The sequence below is a fragment of the Egretta garzetta genome, unplaced genomic scaffold, assembly GCF_000687185.1.
Source record: "Egretta garzetta isolate BGI_Z169 unplaced genomic scaffold, ASM68718v1 scaffold286, whole genome shotgun sequence".
Lineage (NCBI taxonomy): Eukaryota > Metazoa > Chordata > Aves > Pelecaniformes > Ardeidae > Egretta > Egretta garzetta.
The window spans coordinates 428562-451803 of record NW_009260078.1 but is presented as its reverse complement, the minus strand read 5'-3'; the positions used below and the strand labels follow the sequence as shown (position 1 = coordinate 451803).

The window sequence follows — 23242 nt, the reverse complement described above, 5'->3', positions numbered from 1 at the left end:
AGACCGCTAAGTTCTACTGACTGATGGTGCTACAAGCCTGTCTACAACATAGGTTATTGAAAGCTATGCTTATGTATTTAAGGAGAAATCTCAGCATCATTTTTAAAATGGCTGTTTACTACCCCAAAAAACTTATGCCTCTTCATTATAATGAGAAATACCCCAGATACACGAAGAATAGTAAATAAAAGCCAGGGTTGGTAAATATTCCAGGGTTTGTAACTATAAGGCTAAGACAGTGTTCATTCCAATCAGCCTTTTAATGCTCTGATTAAAAAAAAGAAATAAATTCCAGAACACGTCTAAATATTATTTCCTGTCTAGCAAGAAGTTTAAGTCACTTATTTGGTTAAATACCGTTGAAATCAAGGGGACCTATGCACATACTTAAATTCACTCCCTACTGAGTAAAGCACTAGAGCATGTGCTAAACGTGCCTTTGGGAATTAGTGTCTCACGCTGCACACTCCTGCAAATATTTAGGCACATGTTTAGTTTCGTTACCATGAATATTTCCATTGATAAACATGTCCACAGCTGTTAGCAGGAAAAAGATTTGAGCACTACGGAGAAGGCAATTACATTGAATGAATTACAACCACAGTATTGCTTCTCTTTATAAATGAAAATTACATAGAGATGAATGAGAGATCTATGAAGAGGTGAAAGTAAGGGAGTCAAAACCTTTAAGGGGAAAAATACACTACAAAAGTAAAGCAAATTATTGTCAGCTGACAGACAGAAAAGTCAATTTTCTTTGCTCCACTCCCACATTTTTTTCCATATTCACTGTATTTCAACAGGGTATGTAAATTGACAACACCACAGTATTCGTATTTTTAATTCTCCATAATTAATGAACAGTGTTCCCTTTTACTGCAATCAGAACCCCCATATAGGAAAATATAAGCCAATTGATGCCATATGTCCCTCTGAATTGTTATTCCAGATGTATTCCTCGGAGTCACAGAATTGAAGTTCCTGTTTCCTTTAAATAACACATTCCTAAAAACTCAAACAACGCAATTTTGCGTATGAAGCAGTTTGTTAATATGATTAAATTTTTTTTGTAATATTCATATCCTTCACTATTTTTTTCCTATAAGCTGCATATAAATATATAAATAAATAAACAACTTACCTGTGGCACATCAAATTGTCAAGAAGCACATGTGCATTTAGCTTTAGCTTTTAGCCTGAGATTTCTATGGCCAGAATGGTGACCTAACACACAGGCATTTGAGAACTAAGTTTTAATTTCCATTAGCACAGACGACCTTCACCCATACAGTGAAGCAGTTGGATTTGATCAGAACACTTGTTTTAAGAAGCTGCAAAGTTTCATTATCTTTCTCTTTAGCCTGAAACAAAGAAAGAAATAACAATGCACAATTTTTGTGGGAATATTTGCTTAATTGAAGGCTAACAGTGCTAAGTACTGCTAACAGAAAAGCAGAAATGGGGAAGGGAGTTTCAGCAACAGCGTTCCCACATTGCCCTACTAACAACCTCAACCTTGTTGGGCCATTTTCTCTAAGGGCTACAAGTAATTAAGTTTCATTGCTAAATCAGTCTTGAGCCTGTCTTGAGCAGAAAAATTACTTAGCTTAATTGCATGTGGTGATGTGGTGAGCAGTCCATTAGGCAGACTGCAGATACCAGTTTATTTTTTGCAGCTCTGCAGGATACTTAAAAAATGAAAGGTCATTATTTTATCCAGGCAGTCATTTGTATAATACGTATTTCCTACAGAAAAAATCGCTACTTCAAAAAAGGCTCATTTGAGTTTACGTTACACAGTTATACTAAATATTATTTTGAAGGGTTGTTGAGTTTAAAAGCACAAGTTTCTGAAACACAGAAACAATGAAACTGAATATTTATTCTACTATAATAAAATATAAATATTTAATATTACAATTTTATCAATTCTAGTACAAACTTTTTAAAACAAGTATATATAAAAAGAAAAAACTAAACTGCCCATTATTTTTAATATAGGAAGACACATGTAAAATATGTGCATAGTCATACACACATATCTGAACACACGCACACATCCAGAGGAATGTTCTCCATGACCTTAAGAAACTCTGCATGATTTGTTAATCAGAACCACATATTTTTCACCTGATTCCATCAACAAAGAATTAGTTTCCATAAAATTGTAACCGACAGGAACAGATTGGTTTCATGGTTCAGAGCGGGAGAAATGCTCCAACAGTTTATTCATGCTAACATTCCTGCCGCTGGCAGGACAGATCCCCACCTATCGTAACCATATCGCGCTAAGATACCAGTCAAGAAAAACAACGTCATTCTTTCTGAGAAGATAGCGAATTAATGTTGTAAAAATATTACAACAAATTATTACAATAAAGCAATACTGGCAGTTACTACAGAACTTTCACCAAGCTGCTTTCCATTCCAGCCACATGGCCCCAGCATATGTTGGTGCCTGGAATTGTTCTATACCAGGAGCAGAACTCTGCACTTCTTGAACTTCATGAGGTTCCTGTCAACCCATTTCTCCATCCTCACAAGGTCCCTCTGGATAACAGCATGAGTCTCTGTTGTATGAGCCACTCCTGACAGCTTGATGCCATCAGCAAACTTGGAGAGGGTATGCTCTGCCCCATCATGCAGATCATTAATGAAGATGTTGAACAGGATCGGACCCAGTATCAACCCCTGGGGTACACTGCTAGTTACTGGCCTCTGACAAAACTTTGTGCCGCTGATCACGACCTTTTGGGCCTGGCTGTTCAGCCAGTTTTCAAACCACTTCACTGTCTGCTCATCCAGCCCATAGTTCAAATGCTTGACTATGAGGATCTCATGGTAGGAATATTAGTTATTCCTACTTATTTAATTCATTCTGTTCATATCTCTCCCTTTATTTTTTTTATGTCTTATCAGTTCACCAGCTACAATCTAAAATTACTCATTAATAAGGAAATATAAACTATGATTTCTATGATTGTCATCAAACTTTGAACATCAAAAAGGAAACCGAAAGAGCTTTCTCACTGCCTGTAGCACATTCATCCTCTTTTTAGAAATCCCAAATAATGCATTTCAAATTGCATTTAGGTTTATGCAATCTGTTTCTATATAGGACAATTACAAGTTATTAAAGATGACTCCTTTTTCTGTTTGTGCATTTTTTGTTTGTCCGTGATCGAAGATATTTTAACAAGTCTAACATACAGATATGGAGCATAAAATAACTTGAGCTGGAGCAGCAGAACGAATGAGAACATCAAAAATGCCTGGACAAGAAGAAATACGGTGATTTCCTTTTATCCCCAGTTACTTAACCAGAGGAAAAACCCTATGATGCAAAGTCCAAAATTGATTGCAGTTCCTCAGTGATCGCAATCTACCTTGGTATTTGTTTCTTGTCAAACTGATTTGTCCCATCAACTGGGCTTTCAAGAACGGTCATGAGCCACCCCTACATCTGCCATAGAAATGAGAGGACGTTATTTAAACAGTTGAATTCAATGATAATTCTAAAGAGCAAGCAGAAAACTGATAAAAACTTTAATATGATTTTTACATTTGCATTGTTTTCCTAAAGGAATATTAAATATCATTCACTGGAAATCATTGAATGTAAGTAACATTTACACTAAAGTTAAACTATCCATTCTTCAGAGTTCCTCTACACAGTATAATGAGTTGGTTGACATGCATATTTCTACTGTAAAGTGTTAGAGAAAATGACAACGCATTCGCCTTAGCAAGAAGATTAGTCAAACAACTTGCACAGAAACTGAAGATCAGTGGAGTGTATGCTTTAATTACATCTTTAGCATGTATTTAGCATTCTTAAATGCATACAGGAATGTAAACAAATTCTTCGCTTTATCAGTTTAAACAGGTTTTTACAGTTGCCTGTATGAATACATTAACATAACATTAACACCACCAAAGTGAGAAAGAAGCATTAGTCAAGTACCAACCTTCTGTAATACCTACTCTGCCCTTCTTCATTCTAGAAGTAAAATTCTTCCTACAGATTATCTTTGCTCTGGCAGAACAGTGGAGTGCCCAGACCCTGTCTTTGGGGGCAGGTTTTTAGTATAAAGCAAGATGACAATTTAATTCCAAGGCCACAACATATAAGACCACAATTTGAATAGCTGTTAAACAAATGGTGCCAGGTTACAGAAAATAAATGTCTGTATTTGAAATGACAATCACTAACTACATTTTTTAATAAGAAAGAAATTAAGAAGAACATTGAGGCACTAGAGCATTTCCAGAGAAAGGCAACGAAGCTGGGGAAGGGTCTGGAGCACAAGGCTGATGGGGAGCGGCTGAGGGAACTGGGGGTGTTCAGCCTGGAGAAGAGGAGGCTGAGGGGAGACCTCAGCCAAGTGATTCCATGATTCTAAGAACAATTATCTTAAGGAAACAATCTCATAACCTTCCCAGTACCGTACTTCTTGACCACCCAAAGTCACGTTAAACCAAAAACTAGATTGGGAACTAAACATATTTCCTCACATTTAGTTTTGTTGCCATAATTTCATTCTGTCTTCATTTGCCATGCACTCACTGTTTTCTGATGAAAAAGAGTAAGAAATCTGGAATATACAGGCAAAGTATTACAATGAGAAGTAGTCTTTAAAATAGGTAACTCCCTCCTTACTTCTTGTCAAAAACGTCTTGGTGAAAGACACTTGGCAAATACTTGTATCATAAGTCAATTTAGTTTTTAGCCCTGTGTTTCTCTTCACAAAGAGGGCGTTATGGTTATCCTAAGATAAATACATACCATCAGCCTGCATTAAAAAAAATTACCTTATAATAAAAATAATGCATAGCATGATATCTCAAAATAAGACAGACTACACTTTCCATACATTTAGAAGAAAAATACAAAGCATGATCACCTAGATAACTTTCAAAACAGAAGTGAAACCGTAAGTTAGCTAAGTTTCCAAACTTGCATGTTCTCTTTCTTTGGCGGTTACTCTGTGTTCTGAAACACATAGCCACTATCCTACTTTCATATACTTCTCCTGTAAGTTTGCACCATACACGATTCCTACAGGGTATTAATTTTCCACGTTCCCTAACTTACGAATCCCACTATTCTACTTTAAAACTATTTGGTGTAGGTCGGTGGTTTTTTTCAAGGCTCAGTTTCTTTTAGTAAGAAACTAAATATCCTCAGGCAAATTGCATATTAAAAGAGCAGAAAAGTTCTTTATATTCAACTCAGGTTTTGAGACAAACTTGCTTTGCTCTTTGTGATTAAAAATTAATTTAAACCAAATAAACCACATAAAATAGATAACACTGGGCATGCTAGGCAAATAACACCTTCAGACAACCAAATACACGGCAAAAACATCACTCGAACACCACACTGGAACACCTCAAAGGTAATCTGGTGGTTTTCCTCCCCGGGGATCAATGGCATTCTCTCTTTCTCTCCCTCCAAGCAAGCTTTAGTTTTCACTGCATTTAATCAGAAAAATTATTTACTTTTGACTTGCTTTCAGATAATACAGATAAGGCATGTCAGTCTTCAGCAATTAAATCACCTTTGAACTGTTACCCACTGTGACCTGCCAGAAAGATTTCCCAGGTACCAGTACTATTTTTAAATACTCTAGAAATACATGCCAAACCAAAACCTCAAGTAGGTAGACTATAAAACAGTTCTATTCTTATGGAAATGTTTTATCCATTTGCTGCTCCTTTACTATAGTTTACAAAAGACAGGCTCAATACTACTTCCAAAAAGATCTTACTAAACAGAAAGCTGTACCTATGTATGCCAATAATATAAAGGGTTTTTTTAATTGACGTTTCAGAACCCTGATCTAGGATACTTTTTTTTTTTTAACACATTTCTTTTGAAAAAGCAAAAAAGCTAAAAATCAACATACAGATTATTCTCTTGTGGACAGAGAAAGAAGTGACTTCCCTGTAGAGGAAAGGAGAGAGTAACGATATGAGAAATAAATACTGAAACCCACTGGCTCTTTGGATCTTGCCCCACATGTTCACGGTGGTTGGTTTGGTTAAATTAAAATGATGCTTTTTTGCAAATTTGCAAATTGTTAAATTTAAAAAATACACATTTTTCTGTCTACTAGCAACCCTTAACCAGTGGGGGGGGAAAAAAAAAAATAGGGTAAGATCCAAGAGCCTGACAATCCTACTTTGAAGGCAGAAAAAGCCCGTACATGTTATGACATAGCCTTACAAAAATTTAAGTTTCATTGTACCAAACCAGATTTCTTCTGTAATGTCAAGCACAGTTTGCTAGGAAGCATTGTTATTTCAGCGAGAACAAACAAGGCTCATTTTGACCAGCAGTGCTGCTTTTTCAGTGTGTCCTTGGCTAAAACCAGAATGCTTAAAAAGCAAAGAGCCTTCAGGACCCTAACGACAGTGTCTCTACTGCTGTAAGATGTATGTAAATCTGATAAAACATCTTTCCTCACATATTAACATGACAGTAACAAAGTATTCAAGACAAAAGCATGGAAAGCAGAGATTCTGGGGTAGTCTGTGAGAGCAGAACTTTTGAATCCCGGATAAGAAAGACATCTTTGTGATAGGAAGGCTGGAGGGTGAGGGGATCAGATGTCTGCTATCCCATTGCCATTCGGTTTCTAACGTGGCTGTGAGCGATTAGGCTGGGTATGCCCCTGAGCTGAAATCACAGGGAACAGCATGTCCACAGTAATTTTACTTCAATGAAAATTAATCTCAAGCGACTCACGGTACTACTTCAGAACCCAAAATGTTTATGAAGTCTTCCTGCATTTCATGTATTACAAATTAAGCTGACAAAAAATACAAGCAGAAACTTCATTGTGACAAACCCCAAAACTTAAAAATCAAACATAGCCTTTGGTAATTTCTAGAATAAACCCCTCTCGATAGAAAAGAGATCATCATTTAAATGAGCACTCTGTTCCACATCACTTTTACAGCACACAGCTAAATATGACTGAGGTGCCCTAAGATCTCTTTCTAATTGCTCCAAAGGCAAGTAAAATTAGAAAGTCCATTCACATGAAGAAAGAAAGTATTAGAGTTATTGCTATTAATAAAAAAGGTTCTTGTCTACATGACTTAATTCCACAGCTGAGTTTCCAGGACTCTATAGGGCACTCTGCCATGACATGCTGGACAGGGAAGAAATAAGGGCAATGAAGCTGGTGAGGGGTCTGGAGCACAAGGCTGATGGGTAGCGTCTGAGGGAACTGGGGGTGTTCAGCCTGGAGAAGAGGAGGCTGAGGGGAGACCTTATCGCCCTCTGCAACTGCCTGACAGGAGAGGGTAGTGAGGTGGGGGTCGGTCTCTTCTCCCAAGTAACAAGAGATAGGACAAGAGGAAATGGCCTCAAGTTGCACCAGGGCAGGTTTAGGTTGGACATGAGGAAAAATTTCTTCCTGGAAAGGAAGCATTGTCAAGCATTGGAATGGGCTGCCCAGGGAAGTGGTGGAGTCCCCATCCCTGGAGGGATTTCGAAGATGTGTAGACGTGGTGCTTAGGGACATGATTTAGTGGTGGACTTGGCAGTGTTGCATTAACGGTTGGATTTTATGATCTTAAAGGTCTTTTCCAACCTAAATGATTCTATTAAGAAGGATTGCATATAGCCATTTCCATTTCTGTATGTTTACTTGTAAAAATCTAAAATAAATTGTGTTTTAAAGATCCTTACTAGTCCTCTTATTTAACTTCTAGCTAAAGAATTAATCACAAGTGTATCACTGGTATTTATTATGAATACAAAACCCACAGAAATTACTTTTTACAGGTATCTGGGCTAAATTCATAAAGCTTTGCACTTCACATTATTTACCTTACAGAAAACAAACAGGATGAAAAATTAATTCTGAGATCTATTAAACACAGCTTTAAACAAAAGCAAAGACAAGTCTTCTTCCAACAAAGTACACTTTCAAGCATGGGTACCTACTGCCATAGCAATGCATACCATTACATGTATTACACTGTAAGACCATAAGCCATTTTAGGCTGTACGATAATTACTTTTATTTTTATCTCTATTAATACTTAAAATTTGGTTGACTACTGTATTTTTATAGCTAAGAATGCTTCAGCCTCATTATCTGTGAGGGCACTGGTTTGACAACTCCATTTAAGCTGCACTGCTGCTGTATCTCCAAGACAGAAGACACACGAATATGGGTGGGCATTTGTTGTACTTCGCCCATTCTTGGATATGGGCAATGTAACTGGTAATTCTCAAAGGAACCAGGAGTCAGCACCAGCAAATTGACATAAACTCGGTTTGGAGGGTGATCATTAACTCACCTGGAAATGAACTAAAGAGGCTGAGAAGGAGAAACAGGACACACCATTCAGCCTCCGCCTGTTTTTTATAGTGTAATATTCATCAGACAGAGCCTTAGGCAGCTTTGGGTATGTATCTCTCCAGGCACCCCAGCTAAATCAAACCACTACTGTGAACTGAACCTCTCAGAAACTTAAACGACACAGCCTGGAAATCCCTTTGTATACTTTGTTTCCCATGATATTTCATGAACAAAGGCTTTTATATAACCGGGGTGGGGAAGGAAAAAAACCACCAAATATCCTAAATTAATGGCATTCTATTGTAATGCTACAGACTAAAGACTCTCTTCCTTTCCTTGAAACCTCTTCAAAACATCTCAGCTGTTGCAGGCCTTATAAAATGCAGCCCATTACATAGCCTAAGTTCTTTCTTTGCTCTGAGACTCCTACGCAGGTCTTTCTCTTCTGCAAAATTATTTTTTCCTACCTTTGCCATCACAAGGCACTACATGAAGATTTTGAAAGTTCCACCATACTGAGGGTTCCCCCCATGCCTTAACACTACAGACAGAAGAGCACAATCCATGGGGCATGGCCCTTCTCCATTTCTGAGGGAGCAATGGTTTTTTTCCTGATAGACTTAATGAACTCTGAAGATACATGCCTGAATTCTTCCAATCGGAAGTCCCAGAATTTTTCAGATTAGAAAAGATTAAGACAGTTTACAAATCCATAAAAATGTCCTAAGAAATGAGTTAACATCCACAGAGTTCATGCATGGCTGATATCAGTTCCAGCTCTCTGGGAATCGTGCCTCTACCACTGTATCTCCATTGTCCATGCCAGCCTACATATTTCATAGTACTTTTTCCATTAAGGGTTCCACCCTCTCAATTTAACCTCCTGCTCCTTCTCTGGATGGGCTGTGTGCATTTGTTTCCCTCCTCTACAGGTGCTGAGAACATCAGCCTTGCAAGCTAATCATCCTAATCAGATCCCTCCTTCTCGTTCAGTACCTCCACATGATTTGTAACTTATGTGACACACTGGTTTTGGCATATCGCTTGCTCAATGTGAATAAAACTGGTCACTTGCAACTAAAATTAGGGAAGTTTTCTCCGTGTAGAGAGAACTTCATCTTAACCTGTGTCAAATGTATTCCATCCTTCTACCATGCATCCAGCAACTTCTCACAGCCACTACTGCCAACCCATACTCCTCCTCCTGGCTTTCCCCTGGGGGTTGAGCACACAACAGCAGAAGCTCCAGGGGAACCATGAACAGTAAACTCTGAAGCACTAGCCACCTCTTAGTCCTCTTCTCAACCTCTTCAGCAGGCAGGCTGTAGTTGCTCTTGTTTCCTCAACTCCACCACGGCTGTCAAATCAGCCAGCACCCACGACGACAGCAGCTCTGTCTAGAAGAGGCTGGACAGCATGAGGAACAGAAGATAGCAGATCTTAGCCTGCTGCATGAGGAACAGAAGCAGAAGAAACAGCTGGAGAAACTCTCTAGGTGTCGGCAGGTCCATGCACCCTGAAAGCACAGCTCTCACCTATGCCTATCACCAGCTCTGAACATTGTGACATTAATGAAATGCACCCTAAGACGTCTGTACACAAGCACAGCCACAGCTTTGGTGTGATCACATCTGTTCATACAACTTTTGGATCATTTGGGAACGAGCTAGAAGTGCTAACAGAAACAAACTCTATAAGGCTCTGCCTCACGCTCCACCCCCAAAACAAATCAACTGACAGAAATAACTAATGACCATGAAAAGCAACATATTGAATCCTGAAAATTAATTATGTTTCTGGGTTTGATTCCCTCCCATGGGTGCTACTTCAGTCCAACCAGGAGCAAAGGAACTGCTGAGAAGATTCTTCAGGAACCTTTATCCCACAGTTACACAATTTTTAGTAGTATGTACTCAAATTTGGTAACTGCTTTTGGCAGCACACTTTTCTCAACTCTCAACAGTAATTTTACAAACCACATGCAAAAGTCAAAAACCAGTACAACCTCATTTTTCAATTTCTTCAAGAATAATAAAGGAAAAAATTAAAATCCTATATGCATAAAGGCTCGATGAGTCCCAGTGAATGGAGGAAGGCTGGAAGGAGAAGAAAAGGCATTTCCCATAGACATTCAATCTTATAAATTATAAATCCACCTGGTGATGACAACTGTATTATAATGGATAGGTTTTTTATGCACCCTGTTTTGCCTGTATAGAATGAATGTTTGTGCATTAATCTGTTCAGCAGTGCAGACAGAATAGTGTCATTTTTTAATTTATTAATTTAAACAAATAAGTATTTACACAATTTTTGCCTTCTAGCATTGAACAGTTTTACACCCTCTTAAATGTTAAATGGGGTTTTAAGTACCGCTACGAAAGCTGAACAGCACTTTTGCACATTTGGACTGCTGCCTCTGTAGTTTGGAATTTCCAATAAACAAGTTGCTCTGCTTTGATTTTCACTGCCAAGTTCGCACTTCTCAAACACAATACAGTCAACTTTAGTTCATATTCAACTTTTTTTTCTGGCTGCCTTTCTACTTACGCACTGTGCAAACATTTAGCAATTTCTTGGAATAGCTAAAAAAATTTTAATATTACTCTTGATAATTATAAGTTTCTTCTGGAAAAATTAATTTCATTTGATTAATGTCGTTCCTCATTTTCAGACTAAGGAAATTATAATTCCACAATGGAATTTAACAAAAAGATCTTCCTTGAGTCAAAATATTCTTCCCCCGGCATATAGCCTGATAAAAATATGAGAGAGAAGAAAGGTCTTTTTATTTCTCCCACTGCCAACCAACTCTGGACAGTTCTTACAAGTTTTATCTATAAATTATCTAGCTTAGCATTAACTGCATTTCCACCGAAGCCCAAGGATTACCTTGGAAACAGTGTCACAGGACACAGTACGCCAACGTAAAGTTCACCATCATCAAACAGACGCATTTTCATGCAGTTCCTTTCTTGCTAATCATGGCTACATCCTCTCACCACTTATCTTGCTGCTTCCCACCTGGTTCTCTCTAGGCCTTGAGGCAGTTTAACTGATAAAAGATCAGAGGGAATATCTGAAGAAAAAAAGTGGAACTTTTCCACCACATCAGTGAGATGAACTGGCTCAATGGAAGATGTATCAGACAGAGAAATTGCTAATCAAGATCACAGCAGAGATCGTTGTGTTTGTAATAGTCCCAGCATTTCGCATTGCATGATACAATTAGCTACACTTTAAAAACTATATCATTTGATTTTTCCATAATTCACACCATTTACTGGGTAACTACAAGGATGGAGATTCCACAAACTCTCTGAGAAACCTGATCATTAAAACACAGAAAATTAAGTACCCTTCACTGAAAAAAACTGAACACAGTCCGTAACTAACACTTCTAGAATCTGCATCTCACTCTTCTGTAGAAAAGAATGAAGAGCAGTACCTAAAAAGTATAAAGGATCCACATTCAGAAAAGCTAAAATTATGGACAATGGCAGGACAGGAAATTTCAGGTACATCTTCAGACACTGATGCAAAGATACACTACTTTATTTCATAAGATAAAATAAGGCAATTTCATCAGCATACGGAATGTTTTACAGCACAGCTGGGACTCCAGGGTAAGTCTAAATCTAGATTCCAGATTGAGTGCTGTGTCTAATGTACAAACTTTTCACAAAGTTACCTAAGAATTTGATCAAAATCAGATTGACATGAAAAAGCACTGCGGTTTCTATGGTTAAAACCATAGCATCCAGCTGTGGCAATGATCAGATCAGTTCTCATTTCCAGTGTCACGACTAACTATAGTATTTTTTTCTTTAAATGAAATTCAACCTAAGCATAAATTCCACTACCTAATGTCAGAGACATGTAATCAGCAATGTTCAGAACAATGTTTACCTGATATAAAACCATACAAAGAAGGAAACAAATATTCACCATCAAGAGAAGCATGTATGAGCAACATAACATTAAAATATAATTATCCTCTTTAGAATAATACTAACTGAAGTCACTGATTTCTTTAAAGGAACAGATAAAGTATGAAGTAACCTCTCCCCAGTTACCCAATACAATGATCAACCTCATATGAATTTCTTTAGGTTCTACAATTTTCAACAGAGAAAATCCAGTGAAAAATCACCTGGCTAAAAGGACGTTCTTGTGAGTCACTTCTGTTATAAGGCTAAATTGTAATTCAGGCAAAGAGAAAAATAGAGTGGTTTTTGAAGAATACTTAATCCCCCACTGGGCAGAATTTAAATTCTTGCTCTCCTTTAAAACAACTGTAACATAGGTATGCAAGTTATATACAGTCTATCCCTCTTCACTTACCTGAAGACAATATGTCTCCCAAGAATTTATAAAGCATTACATTAATAAAACATTATACCTCATGTGGGGAAGAAAAAAAGAAAAAAAAAAAAGGATATATTTAGCCTTACTTCTCCGTGTCTCAAAGGTCTAATAGCTCCTCTTGCTACTGCCATTCGGAACAACGCTTCTGTGGCCTGCATCAACAGACATACACACACACAAATTAGTTATTTACAAAACAGACATCCCAGCTCATCAAGATTTCTTGCAACTTTTATAACATTTTTTAAAGCTACCTTTAGCTACTTTTAGCACACGTTTTACAACTGAATCACTTCAGTAAGTTACTTAGAACAGTCTGCACGGGTTAAGCAAAGGTTTATTGCAAGGTGAGCAGTCTATGGAGGATTTTGGTCTCAGCTTAAGTAAGCACCTAAACAGTGCGTGGTACCTCCTGCAATGCTGCAGCAGGTACACAAGACTCTTCATTCAGGTCAGAGATGCTCAGCCCCATATAATGATTTTCCACAGGTTGTAAGGTAAAAGTGGGATACTAAGGGAAAAAATAGCTATATGGTATTTTACAACTCATGAAACTAATTTTTTAAATTGCTGTTTACTATTATACACTTAAATTAACAAACAATTATCAAAAAACAAGAGTATGCTGTAACTCTTATCCTAAAAGTACCTGAGCCCCCTCTTAACTCTTAATAACGGGGGCATTACAAAACACAACACTGTCATGGGCAAATGACAGGGAACACAACTTTGGGGAAATCTTTAATTAGGTTGACTTTCAGTTAGGTTTTATAGCTTTCTGTGTTAGTTGCCCCATGCTTTCTCTAATCCAGTGGGACAATTAGCACATACTTCTGCCACAAACATAGACTGCTGCCTCTTAATTCAGGCTACAATACAAAAAACCTGTAGGTTCTCTATCACATTTCTTTCTACAAGATGGCTGCAAAAAAGCATGAAAAAAATTCACTGGTTACATAACCAGGCCTTTTTTCTCTCTGAGAGATGAAGTGATCTTCATACAGCCTTTTGTATTTCCCAAAATTGGTTTCTTTCACCAACATTTTTAAGGATGTTTCAACCAAACTGAGCATTCTCTCCAATGCAGCTAAGCTGCTTTTGTTTCTTTTGAAAACCATTGGTGTGTGTGACTTTCTTTTCACATCTACTAGTAAAAGTTCTCTCTTAATCTACTTGTACTCACATCGTTAATGCCAGATGTCAAAACCATTCACAAACAAGAAAAAAAAAAAAATCACAGCAACAGCAAATCTAGCACCACAGAAGCCCTCCTATGGGCATGATGCTCCACGCAAGTATCCCCAAGATGATTAGCACTACAATCACAGCTTCTGACCCAAACAGCACAGGGGGGATCAGACCACCTATAGCCACTCATGCACCACCAATGGCAAGGCTGGAGACAAATTTATTGGCTTTTAGGTATGCAAAATCCAAGAGGACGTTTAAAGAAGTACGTCTTTCAAAAGAGTCATCAGAGCCCAGCTTACTGTTGTTGTAATGTTTAAGGTGAAGGAGACGGGCATTAGCAGAAAACATTTCAAGTTTGTACCCTTTCTACGAAGAAAACTAAGAGAGAACAACGCGTTGAGGTTCTAACACAAAGTCTTACATGGAAAAAGAACAAGATGAAACCATTCAGAAATTTCTTTAACACCTCCACAAAACTATAACATCATGCAGGCCAATGATAAAAATGATCAGTCTAGGAAAATTTGGCCAGTCTTAAAATCTGAATTTATCTGTAACGCTTCAGTTTTGGACAAACTCCCACACTGGCTTCAATTTCCATCTTTTTCCTTCCTGCCCCACAAATGCAGGTACAAACAGAATCATTTGGCAGAGACCACCTGGGTCACCTGGTCCTACTCAGGGCCCCTTGGAGCTGGTTGCCCAGGGCTCGTTCAGGCATGATTTCAGCACCTCTAAGGATGGAGGTCCCACAACCTCTCTGATCAACCTGTTCCACTATTTCACAACAACGTTTTCAGTGGCAAGTCCATGACAAAATGCAATTTGCAGATGACCTGTAAATTGCTTGTGCTTCCCAAAGAAGCACAGCCCAGTTCCCCAAATTCTTCATAACTGGTGGAAATGCTTCGTGCCAGCCAAGTGGAAGGCCATCCTTTCTTCTGTGGTTTCTAGCTGTGACAAGCCAAGCCACACTGAAATCCCCAAGCACAGAGTGTCTTCCTGGCATTCAAGCTGTACAGGTTGAATATGGAGGAATAGACATGGAGGTAGAGAAATTTAAAACAGAAACTAACCAAAAACTCTTTTTTTTTTTTTTTTTTTGAAATGTTAAAGACAAACTCCATCATACTTAATGTTCTATAACGAATAAGGGGAAAAAAGCTGTATGAATGAGGAATCCCACTATAGCAATGAAAAAAGAACAATATCACACCTCGTATACTTTCTAAAATTCTGTATGTGATAATATATTGCTGATAGTAAAAGGATCCCTACAAGATATCAAATCTCCTCTGACTAAAAATCCAATTTATTGAACACATCTTGCCTGGTATAATCTTGGGTTTTAATTTCAAAGCTACCAAAATTATTAGTACAATAATAGCCAATAATCATGCCGTATAATATTCTCATACAACATGTTTCAATATTGATGAAATTTAAATCCATTGAACACAAATTTAACAACTTTAAGTATTTTTTTAAGTATATTGAAATAGGAAGTTTTTTTATTTAATTGGTTTAAGTCTGATAAAAACATGCAGAGTATTGCTCTGTCACAAACTGATCTACCTTTCAACACAGGCTACCTAATAAAATAATTTCTTGGACGCTTTCAGCAATAGATTGCTATTGGAAAAGTTTAGCATACTTTTAGGCATCAGGCCAAAACTTCCCTTCTGCCCCGCAGATCAGTTTTCACGGCTCTTTTGGTTCACAGTTCACAGTATCCTTGAGCAGACACCCCCACAGTTGCATGCCATTTGGAATAAGTTTAATTACCTGGTTGTAATGTCAGCCCTTTCCAATCCTTAAAATACCTTCTCAAATTCATGCATATATTTACATTAGACATTTGTCCACCAAATGCCAAGTTTTTACATACAATTACAGTTATTGCTTCCTGACTTAAAAATACAGCATAAATCACGGCAATTTTTAAACACTGAAAATATTAAAATAATCTTGTATTTTATGTTAGGATGTATAACTGTGACTATGACATACAACCGATTGCAAATATTTATCGCTGTGTCAGGATAACCGATTAAACAGCCAAAACTGTCCATTTAAGAAATAATAACAGTGTTCCCAAAGAAACCGACGACAGAATTTGGATCATTGTTAACTGCTTCTGCCCCTGTTAGCATTAAATATTTCATTATAATCAGATTTTTAATGATGCTGTAAAAAAATAAGATTTATTTGCATTCAATTCACTGTAAATAAGCCTTAAATAAGAATCATTACAGGCTTAGGCAATGACTTTAGATACTTCTATTCAGAGATGTGAGTCTGAGGTCCGTAAGAAAGCAAATTATCAACAGATGGTTTTTGTGATCTCAGCATGAAATAAATGCGTTGCCAAGCTGATAGTTAACTGAATCCTAAAAATTGTTCTTCATTGCAAGGACTGTACACTGTGTTACATGAAATCTGCGGTGAAATGGCAGCCTCATGTATCTTACCACCCCGTAATGCCGTGCAAGCTCTTGTGCCATCTCCAGACAAAGACGACCAACTGTTCCCCCTCCGAGGAAGCAGTCGCTTCTGTGCAAATTCCTTGGCAAGTGGGTTAAAAAAAAAAAAAAAGAAAAAAAAAAAAAAAAAAAAGGGAAAGCCACTTGTATGAACCAGAACTAAAGTGGAAAATAATTGTGCATTATTGATGGAAATTGCAGGAAAAACAGCAAGAAAAACAGTACTTTAGATTCCAGATGGTTTGAATTTTCTAGGTATTCACAAAAATAAAATGGCCTTATAATACCTCATCAGTTACTGGTTTACCAAAGTTAAAACTCCAAATGCAAGCAGTGGAAGGGATTGCTAATGCAAATTAATTAATTTAGAAATGCATGCTTTTTAACCTCCTGACAAATTCTGGCATCTGCTTCAAAACATGCATTTAAAAAAAAAAATTCTATTTAATGTATGTCCTGAGAGGCACAGATCTTTGGAAGTCATTCACAGCAATTTACAGATTTAATTAAAATGAAAACGGTGCAATTTGTTATAAGAATAAAAATGGATGGAATACCACAAAAGACTTTTTTTCACTCCTGTCAAGTTTGCTGATCTTGGCCAATAGCTGGCTGACAGCTCTGGCCTGTAAAATTTGTGTTTCTTCACGAAAAGCAAATTACATTAAAAAGAAAGTCTATCCGAAATCATCACTAACATTTAGCAACTTGATCACATGTTGTGTATGGACTATTTTATACCCCTTATTAGCTAACCATCACACGGCCTTTGAAAACAAGCATGAGTGCTATAAAAAGAGAGATTTGGTGAGATTCACAAGCAAAAAAAAAAAAAAAGGCAAAATGTACAAGTTTCTGAAATCAAATATTCTTCCTAATTTCCATCTACAAAATTTCAAGTGTAAAACAACCTTCTCCATCTGAACCTTACTCCCAATGACAGATTTAACTTAACTGATGAGCTTATTTACTGTTACAGCTTCTGATGAAATAGAATTTACTGCCATTCTATATATTTTATTAATTTAAAATATATTTAAAATATGTTAAAATACACCACGGAAGCTGAATGGATGCTTTTAAAGAGACATATATTTAAATTCTTCTCTGGAGAACCAGAAAAAATTCATTCATTCCATTTTATAGGTGTGGATTCCATGTATCTCTGTCTTTTACTTTGTTAAAGGAGTCTGAATGTCTCTGCCTTCATTATTGAACCATTTGAACCTCACTTGTACATTAAGTCAATCAGTATATAGAATCATAGAATTGTTTAGGTTGGAAAAGACCTCCAAGATCATCAAGTGCAACCGTTAACCTAACCCTGCCATCCCACCACTAAACCATGTCCCCAAGAACCACGTCTACCCATCTTTTAAATACCTCCAGGGATGGGGACTCAACCACTTCCCTGGGCAGCCCATTCCAATGCTATATACCTGACATCTGTGAGACACAGGCTTCTTCCAGTCAGTCATTACCAGATCAAATCACTTCTTACCTTTACCTTCCATAAAAGCAACTTAACTATGAAGTCTATAAAGACTAAACAATTTAAATCCCACCATAAAACATACTTTGCTCATGGTAGCCTTGGACCCGTTTTCTGAAGCTTTGCTAATTTTGTTTGCACTTTCAGCTTTCAGAATGTGAACACCCAGAGAAAATACTGCACCGAACACCCACCTTTGCATTCCGTAATAGTTGTTCTCCCTTTCCTCTGGTTACTTATATAACTTTTGTGCACCTTTCTTAGAAGAAGAATACAATTCTATTATATAATCATGTTTTACTGCCTGCCCTAAATGAAAATAAAGATGCACGTAAGGAATGCGAGGACACACAGCCACAATATTCACAAGCCCCAGCAATTACCAGCCTGCGGGACTGCCTTGTGGAAGCTCTGGGGGCCAAATCTGCTTTGATTTATGGGGGAGGAGGGAAGACCGGCTTGAAGATTAGAGGGTAGAAAGCATATAAAGCACATACTTGGCCATGTATCTTATACAACAGAAGTATTAACTGAAAACGGTTCTCTTTTCTCAAATAATAAACGTATGTTGAATGCCTAACTAGATGTTTGGGGTTCTGTAAAACTCATCACTAATATAGCATAAATAAACCAGTATTAAAAGTAACAAGATTAATAGCACAGGTAGCTCTTTTTGAGTTGCATCTTGCTTCTTCCTTAGAATATCTGCAGATTTGTCATGTAAACATAGGTTGACATTGACACACAAATATTTGATCAGTTCAGTGCAACTGCTATTACGCTAACAAATTCCATTTGCTCATTGAACTGAATCCGCACTTTCAGGGTTAATGAACTCTCTTATGAATTAATTTACCTCTACGCTACTAACTACACTACCCTGACCTTCATAACACCCAAATGATAATAACCATCGCGGTGACAGACTTTGCATTTAGCCTTCGCTATGTCTCCACTGCAAGAACACCCCCTTGCTGCAGACGGGCTCAGGACCTCAGCCTCTCCTTAAAAGAGCTTTGAAACATACAGCTGCAGAATACACACTCACCAAATGAACCCGGCACAAAAAGAACCAAGGATTCTGCGCTGCCAAGAGGATGAAATAAAAGCATTACTATTTTTTTACCTTAATCTGGACCCAGTAGTCTGCAGTTGGGGGATGTGTAACTTTCGGGGTAATTTTTTTTCTTCTCCTGACTTCTTCTTTACCTGTTTTTTTCCCTTCCCACACCTCCCCCGCTCATTCCCCCCCCCCCCCCCCCCCAAAAAAAAACAGCTGGGTATTTTATTGGGATTCCTGGTCCCAGCCTGTAACTTTCACCTTTTTCTAGTTTGCTCTGCACAAAGGAGTGAACAGCTCAACACTGCAATTAACTAAGTATCAGGAAACCAGGAAAAAAAAAAATCCGGCAGTATAATGCTCATGAACTGAATTACCCACAAACCAGGCCAGCAGCCAGCATAAGAAACAGGAGAAATAGGCCATTTAATCTGCTCTGCCTTACAGAAATGCAGGATAAAGAAGGTCCAAGCCAGGCTGCCTCACCACCAGCACCGAGCAGAGGTTTCTGCATCTGGGAAGCAAACCCCCGAAGCCAGCTAAACCCTTCCTCCTTTCCAATCGCACAGCAGAAGGACAGAAAACAGCTGCAAGCCAGCCTGCAGAAAGCACATGACAACTGTCAAAAGTGGTTTTGATTAGTAATGCTGCCAGATAGAATAAAAGATAAGAGCTGAAAGACCATTCTGGCCAGCCCAGGAATATACGAGCACACTTGCACGTAGCCAGTGCTCACCCAGGACTTGGGGGCAGCGAACTCTTCAGATGTCCAGCTACAAAATGGTGAGAAGGAGCACATGCCCCCATCCTTCCATTCCACACCATCCCTGCAGCAGGAAGACCTCCTACCTCCCTCCATCCCCTTTGGAACTGATCCATGGGGGATGTTTCTGCTGCATGGCCAGGGGCTGCTGGAACAACAACGTGCTGGAACAACAACGTGCAGAAACAACAGGTCTGCCTAGGCCTGGTGCAGCCAGCGACTGCCAGGGTAACAGGGTAACACTGCTCCGAGCCCACAGCTGTACTGAACTCCAACATGATAAAGTATCATGGAATGGTTTGGGTTGGAAGGGACCTTCGGAGGTCATCTAGTCCAACCCCCCTGCAGTGAGGAGAGACATCTTTAACTCAGTCAGGTTGCTCAGAGCCCCATCCAACCTGGCCTTGAACACTTCCAGGGAGGGAGTCTCCACCACCTCTCTAATCAACCCATGCCAGTGTTTCACTACCCTCATCATAAAAAAATGTCTTCCTTATATCTAGTCCAAATCTACTATCAGTTTAAAACCATCACTCTTTGTCCTATCACTACAGATGCTGGTAAGAAAGCCTGTCCCCATCTTTCCTCTAAGCTCCCTTTAAGTACTGAACGGCCGCAATCAGGTCTCCCCGCAGCCTTCTCTTCTCCAGGCTGAACAAGCCCAACTCTCTCAGCCTGTCCTCATAGGAGAGGTGCTCCAGCCCTCAGATCATTTTTGCAGCCTCCTCTGGAACCACTCCAACAGGTCCTATTCCTCTGCTGTAAAAGCACACTGAGGTGAGCTCTCACCATCCACCCACAGTTACTCAGTGAGTTACTGGGTCAACCAAGAGCAAAATTCAAAGACCCCCTGATCCCTGTTCTCTCCTCTAACCCCTGGAAAATGGCAGCGATTTAAACACTCAGTGACACCAGCAAGGCTCTTCCAGCAGCCTTGGGTCTTATAGGTATTTTTAAGTTTCACTAGGACCACTAAATTAATGAGAGCTGCATATTTAGACAGCTTTATTTCATATTATCCAAGCATGTGTTCTGGAATTCCAGGCTAATTTAAATACAGTCATTTACAGTTCCTTTATCTGCCTTCATTGACCAGAATTGTCGTTAGCATGAACTCTGAGCGGGTTCAGTTCAGTACATTTCCTACAAGCTTTACAAGATTTATGTTTAATGTGTTTCACAACCATGATCCTTTTTCTTTAGGGGATTACCTCATCTTTTATATTTCCCACTGGTAGCAATTTTAAGTAGTAGCTCTCAGTATTCACAAATGGAACAAAAATTTCTTTGTCTCGATTGTTTTGTTTCCATGTATTGTAATTTACCCACGGAGTTATGAGTTAAACTAATACAAACCTAATCTAAAAAACATTTTCAAACTAGTGATTTATCATCACCATGCTGTAAACAATAACTGTTCTAGACTACATCTACTTTGAATGAGACACTCAACTCCCTTACCAACCTTATTGTTTAAACATACATGTCTCACACAATCCTTCTGAACTAATTAGAAACAGAAGACACAGGTTCATGCAATTTCAGTTTTGGTGCAGCTTATAAAAATGCCTCCCTTGTCTGCCTAGAAAAGTTTCCCTGGTGTTGGACAGGAGCTAAATTGTTTGCTCTGAAGGGTACGTGTATTCTGGAGATGACCTAACCAAAATGAGTTGGGGTGACTTATTTATCACATGCTGTTGTCTATTAAAAGAAAAAAAAAAATCAAATGCTGATTGTAACTGATTAAAACCACTTGAAACAAAATAATCAGCAAGAAATTTCAGAAAGTCAATTTTGGTACAGATTGCATGGGAATGGTAACTAACTACTAACATAATGCAGTATTCTGCATTATTAAAAAAATTAACTTCTTTTAATTTTAAAGAGAGCTGAAAATTTCAGGGCTTAGAACAATATTTTGAGAGCTGGCAGAAGCACTGGTCAACCTCCTCCTGTTCTTAAGAAAACTCTTCTTATTTTTTGCCCCTGAATAACTAACAGAAATCTTCACTTACAGGCTGCATATGCTCAACAGAGTTTGCAAGTGAAGCCATTTCAGATAAACTGAACGAGCAAAATCCCTTCTTCCCAAGCATCTTTCTTCGAAACTGGCACAACAAGGGTACCACCAGGCTCTGAGAACAGCCTTCTCTGCCAAGTAGTGCAGGGCCCGTAGCACAGCACACTTCATACTGTTTCTTCTTTCCAAGAAAGGCAGGAAGTTTTTATCATAAGACCAATCTCAGAAGGAAGCCACGCTTCTTTACACACACTATCAGAAGGGCCAGGTCTATTCTGAACACTAAGACTGTTGACAGAAGCCACAGTGCAATTGTACACCAGAAGCCCTGCTTTTTAATAATCGAGGTTTAGAGATAACTCCTACCTGCAATCATGAAAATGCTATGCAAACATACCAGCGCAAAGCAGTCAAGTCTGTCAAATCTGCTCAAACAAAAATTATGAGAACTAATAATATCGCTAAAGAATTCTGAATTTCCAAAACTGCAGAATTCACCCACGTATAGTAATTAAGTTTAAACACCTCACTTCTGTCTCTCTGTCATGCCAGGAGCTGGATACGCCTCCCTCCTGCTCTTGAATGTTTTCCACAAAGGGCACCTAACTGGACTGACCCTCCCAATTAAATTAGAATCACAGAATGGTTTGGGTTGGAAGGGACCCCCAGAGGTCATCTAGTCCAAACCCCCTGCAGGGAGCAGGGACATCTTCAACTCCATCAGGCTGCTCAGAGCCCCGTCCAACCTGGCCTTGAATGTCTCCAAGGATGGGGTCTCCACCACCTCTCTGGGCAACCTGTGCCAGTGTTTCACCACCCTCATTGGAAAGAATTTCTTCCTTATATCCAGTCTAAATCTACCCTGGTTTAGTTTAAAACCATTACCCCCTGTTCAGTCACAACCCACCCTGCTAAAACCATTGTCCCCAACTTTCCTATAGGCTCCCTTTAGGTACTGAAAGGCCGCAATCAGGTCTCCCCGCAGCCTTCTCTTCTCCAGCCTGAACAACCCCAACTCTCTCAGCCTGTCCTCATAGGAGAGGTGCTCTAGCCCTCAGATCATTTTAGTAGCCCTCCTCTGGACCCACTCCAACAGTTCCACATCCTTCTTGTACTGAGGACCCCAGAGCTGGACGCAGTGCTCCAGGTGGGGTCTCACCATAGCAGAGCAGAGGGGTCACCTCCCTCGACCTGTTGGCAAAGCTGCTTTTGATGCAGCCCAGGGTACAATTTGCCTTCTGGGCAATTATTAATTAAAGATAAGTAAAACCTTAAAATCAGTAAAACCCTTAAAAATCAAGGCATCAGCCAGACTCAGACTCAACCCCCCCTGAGATGAAGTTGGCTACAATCTCCATGTCCTGAAACACATTAGATCCAACAAGGCTTTCAGTCAGGCCTGCTCAACACTATTGCAATTGCCAAAATTACTGTCGTAAATTGACTTCAACACCATGAAAAGTCTTTGAATGGTGTATAACAACCTCATAATGGGTTGGAAGGGACCACTAGAGGTCATCGAGTCCAACCCCCCTGCAGTCAGC

At 38.8% G+C, this 23242-nt stretch overlaps 1 protein-coding gene across 1 annotated transcript in view; it reads right to left on the bottom strand.

The window, feature by feature from the left end:
- The window catches only part of TMEM135 (transmembrane protein 135), a 183714-nt gene that overhangs the window by 106903 nt on the left and 53569 nt on the right, over positions 1 to 23242 (bottom strand). The window contains exon 5 of the mRNA XM_035896800.1: positions 12776 to 12841. Coding sequence (XP_035752693.1) covers positions 12776 to 12841 — 66 coding nt within the window. The remainder of the gene's footprint in view (positions 1 to 12775; positions 12842 to 23242) is intronic.